The 4,553-nt window shown below is 46.5% G+C and overlaps 1 protein-coding gene across 2 annotated transcripts; it reads left to right on the top strand.

Annotated features, from left to right (window-relative positions):
- The first annotated feature begins 656 nt into the window (after positions 1 to 656).
- TMSB4X (thymosin beta 4 X-linked) lies at positions 657 to 2,750 on the top strand. Of its 2 annotated transcripts, XM_040266460.1 has the most exons (3): positions 657 to 763; positions 1,800 to 1,913; positions 2,335 to 2,750. In XM_040266460.1, the coding sequence occupies exons 2-3, from the start codon at positions 1,814 to 1,816 to the stop codon at positions 2,367 to 2,369; spliced, it is 135 nt and encodes a 44-aa protein (XP_040122394.1). In that variant the 5' UTR covers positions 657 to 763; positions 1,800 to 1,813; the 3' UTR covers positions 2,370 to 2,750. The 2 variants fall into 2 exon arrangements, with proteins under 2 accessions (XP_040122394.1, XP_040122395.1); XM_040266461.1 differs by lacking the exon at positions 657 to 763 and having other exon boundaries at positions 1,797 to 1,913.
- Positions 2,751 to 4,553: the final 1,803 nt, after the last annotated feature.

Genomic DNA, 4,553 nt, shown 5'->3' with positions numbered 1-4,553 from the left:
TCTAACAGGGAGGCGACGTACTCAATAACTCCCCGAAAAATTCACCACCAACTCGCAAATATTCCGGTTATTTGGTTTGGATGCCCACCACAATTACAGCATTGAAAAACAATAGGCGTGTTTCAGTGAGAAAATTTTCTTTTAAAAAATCACTTAAGGGTGCTTTACTTCTCAGTCAAGTCTAGGAGAATGCTAGCGAGACAAAGAGGGCCAGGGTGGGGCGTAGGGCTTCCACTGGTCTGAAAGCTGAGTCACAGGAATCGCAGCCCTGCAAGTGGGCGAGGCCGCGGGGCGAGGCATACTGCACCCCGGCTGGGGGATGTCTGCCACGGACAAAGGCAGTTTCATAGTAAAGGAATGCCTGTCCCGCTAGGTACCACCCAGGCCCTTAGTTATCACGCTCGGATCCCCAAGGGCCGGTTTTCGCGGCCGCTGCAAAAATCCACGCAGCTAGAACCGACATAAAGGGGTGGGGGATACGTTACGAAGGAAGTGCGGCGGGGAGGGGGCGCTTTACGCGCTTTATTTTGCCGCCCTCGTCGTGGCTTAGTGCACGGCTGGACGCGGGCCCCCCCCAAACGCCTTGCAGGCCCCGGACGCCGTTCCAGAGACGAAACCCGGCGCGAAGGAGTTAAGCGGGCGGGCGGATGACGTCACCTCATTTGCATAGGAGCGCGCATATAGCTGCGTCCGCCGCACCCCGCTCGGCACTCGGCGGCGGCCACAGCGCAGATCCGACTTGACTCGCTCGCAGTTCGCTCCGGTGAGCCCCGGGGCCCTCTACCTCCTGCCCTCTGCTCCCCTTCACGCCCCGCGCTCGACCCCTCGCCGCCCGCAACCCCGAAACCCAGCGCGAGGGGTCGTCCTGGGAAAAGGCTGCTCCTCGGGAGCATGGGAATGCCAGACCGTTCAGATGGGTAACGGGGTCGGGAATTCGGTGATTTTTAAATATGTTTTTTAAAACTGGCTTTTTGCTATTGCCGTTTGGAAGGGAATAGTTTTCTCTTTTCTACCCTCAAAGGCATTCTGCATAGCCTCTTAGGCGGTGATGAATCAGGAATAGAAAGATCCTTTGTTCCAATTCACACCCACCCAAGCCCGGAGCTTCAGACTCACAGTTATTTCGCTCGCCTCCGGTTGCTTCGTGGGCTGTATCTGTTAGGTTTAGGGCTGCGGGGCTATATTATGGAATCTGGAAAACGTCGTTCTTGCAGGGGGACGTGTGCAGAGCTGCCGAATTGTTCCTAAATGGAGATCCTAATCGATCTAGCTTTGTGTGCGGCTGGCTGCATTGTTGGCGAGAGGGAGGAAGCGGGGAGGGCGGTGGTCGGTGGCGCCCGGCCGCAGCTGCCGCCTTTGTGAGAAGAAAAGAAAGCCGCACGGCTCGCATCTTTGGGGAAGAGGCCAAGTATAGAAAAAAACATTTTGTGCAGCCTTGGCTTCATTTTCAGAAATCTTACTCGATTTTCTTCCCCTTAAACTTGAAATGACTTTACTTTTATGTTGAAACGCCACCATTAATCGGCGGTGATTAATTTCACGATTGCGAGAGATTCTGCCTTCTAACGTGGGCGGTCTTCCCAATTTGGCCCCTCGCGTTTTGAAATCTTAAAGGCAGCGGGAAAGCGCTCTTTTTTTTTTTTCCTGTAGAAAGAGGAAGATGTTTAGCCCTGAATGAAAGTGGAAGGGGTTAAAAGTGCGTCTTCAGGCAGGAGACAGGAAGGCAGAACGCGTTTTCTGAGCCCAGAAAGACGAGGGGTAGGTGGCTCACCCTCAACCTCTTGGCTTTGTACCAGCAGCGCCCTCTGCAACCATGTCTGACAAACCCGATATGGCTGAGATTGAGAAGTTCGATAAGTCGAAATTGAAGAAAACGGAAACGCAAGAGAAAAATCCACTGCCTTCGAAAGAAAGTAAGCCACCCCCCCCTTTCGAAAAGGCTGAGCGGGAGTGGCCGGGTGGGTAGGAGAGGATGGGAGGGGCTGGGAGAAGAATTGAGGTGGGGGCAGGGAGTGCGGGAGGAGCCAACAGCTTTTTGATTCTGGTGGCTTGGCAAAGGTTAATTTAAAACTGCTGCAGCCAACAAACAATGGGGTTTAATAATTTAATGCAGTGTTTAATTTTCCATATTAATATGCAATGCCGGTATCCTTTTATCTGTAAAAATGTTCTGTTTCGTAGAAGCGTTTCATGATGCAATGCCTATTGGTACTTGATAGAATTTGTATGATAAGGAGAGAGCTTTTCAGAAGAAAGGACTATAATCCTGTGTTACGCTATACTGAATTCGCATCTTCACCCGCTCCATCTTTTTTCTTTTTCTTTCGGTCACAGCGATTGAACAGGAGAAGCAAGCAGGCGAGTCGTAATGAAGCGTGTGCCGCCAGTATGCACTGTACATTCCACAAGCATTGCCTTCTTATTTTACTTCTTTTAGCTGTTTAACTTTGTAAGATGCAAAGAGGTTGGATCGAGTTTAAATGACTGTGCTACCCCTTTTCACATCAAAGAATGGAGAACTACTGACAACGTAGGCCGTGCCTGCCTCTCCCATCTGCCTGTGTGGCTGGCAGGGAAGGAAAAGAACTTGCATGTTGGTGAAGGAGGAAGCTGGGTGGGACGACAGTGAAATCTAGAGGAAAAAGCTGGTCCAAGGTGTTCTGCGGGCTGTAAAATGCAGTTTAATCAGAGTGCCATTTTTTTTTTGTTGTTCAAATGATTTTAATTATTGGAATGCACAATTTTTTTAATATGCAAATAAAAAGTTTTAAAACCTGGCTGGTGTGACGCTTTGGTCTCTGAAAGGAGTGGCTTACTAAGATGAAATCTTGGTAAAAGGGTCTAAAGTGGGTGACCTGGGGAGTGATAGATGACAAACATCTGGCAATTTGGGTAAAAGACCAAAATGGGTTTCATCCAGGTATGCGAAATACCTCATCTACACTGGGTAATTGGGAAGTGGTTCATTTTCTTAGGCTGATTGAGTTCCTGGTATCTGTGGAGTTGAGTGAAAACTGACAAAAATATTTGCAGTCCTTACTTTTAAAGGGTTTTAAGCCTACATTGAACCTCTCATCTGATCAAGAAATTGAAGGTGGTATAATTCACAGCACACTACTTCAGGTGTCAAACTTGGTGTATTTAGCCAGTTACCAGTCTTGTCATATACAGAAAAACGACATTTTATTTAACAGCTGCTTTATAAAGGATTGAAGACGTGCTTCCTTCTTTGTCTAATGGCTGATTCCAATTCGAATCCAATACTTAAAATTGTTTTTTGTAAAATAAGTGTGCTTAGGATTAACAAATATGACTTAAAATTCAATTTAGATAATGAAAGAAAATCTTCAAATTTAAAACACAGCAGCTGGGCAAGGATGAAAATCTTGCTGTGCAAGTCCAATAGGATTTAATGGGCTCACCCTCCAGAGCTTTACCTTTCTTGAGTCCTTGATAACTTCTCAATTACTTGAATACCTATATTAATTGATGGGTAAAAAACCCCAAGTCCTTGTTCGAGGGGCATTTGAGGTGCAGAAAGGGAAATGAGCAGGGTTTTAAAGGAGAAGGGATGGCTTAAACGTCTTTAATGGATTCCTCCTTTATATAAGGAAGGGTGCAAGTATTTTTTTAAATAATTTTAAGTGGAAACAGCATTTAATGAGTTGATTTAATAGTTGAGCAAAGCTGAGATTCACAATGCAAATGTCCAAGACAAGCTACACCTCCACCAAAAAAAACTGACAGGAAAATAACCATTTTTAAGGAGAGGGGCTGGAGGGCACTTTGTTGATGATTAAATCGGTTGATTTCGTTTCCTTTTGCTCAACACTTATTTTGAGAAAGGCACAGGAAACCATTTACCTGTGGTTTATAGACAACCAGATCATCACCAAGAAGCCTTTATCTGCTTCACAAGGGAAGGGATAGGTGCAAAACCGGTGGCTGCAAAACCTGGAGGGCTTCACCCTACTGGATCGATCAAGAACTGAGCAGTGAGCACAAAAGTCCGAGAGGCTTCTCAAGATGGAGTCCACCCCCCCCCCCAGCCTTGTGTGTTCTCTTCCTGCCTGTAAGGAAGGGTGTGGGCAAAATGAAAATGTCCAAGGCACAAAGATAAAACCAAGCCCAGGTGTTTACTGAGTGCATTTTTCAAACAATGCCAAGATGAAATCAGATGGTAAGAAATGCACACAACTCCAGTCTTCCTCAGTTTTAAAATAAAAATGAGCATTTAAGGGGAAACGGGTGAGTCATGAAATCAAGTGATGGGAGAGAAGACCTTTCTCTCCCAGGACAACAAAGCCCAAATGTAGCCAGAAAAAAAAAAAAGTAAAATTAGAAATCTGGTAAGAATTGAATTTGGCCTCCTTGGTGTGTGGGATGGCGAAACCCCAAAGCTTCTGCATGTATCTATCACATTGTACACTTTGCTGCTGTACATGGAGGTGGGGGTGGGGGAGAGAGGCTGCTTTTGTTTTGTTTTTTTTTTGCTGGGAAACGGAGAATTCTCTCCCCAAGTGAGGATCTTTGCAGAGGGTTGGGGTATTTAT

The sequence above is a fragment of the Oryx dammah genome, unplaced genomic scaffold (genome assembly GCF_014754425.2).
Source record: "Oryx dammah isolate SB20612 unplaced genomic scaffold, SCBI_Odam_1.1 HiC_scaffold_23, whole genome shotgun sequence".
NCBI lineage: Eukaryota > Metazoa > Chordata > Mammalia > Artiodactyla > Bovidae > Oryx > Oryx dammah.
The sequence above is the reverse complement of the archived record's forward strand: the minus strand, read 5'-3'. Positions and strand labels throughout refer to the sequence as shown.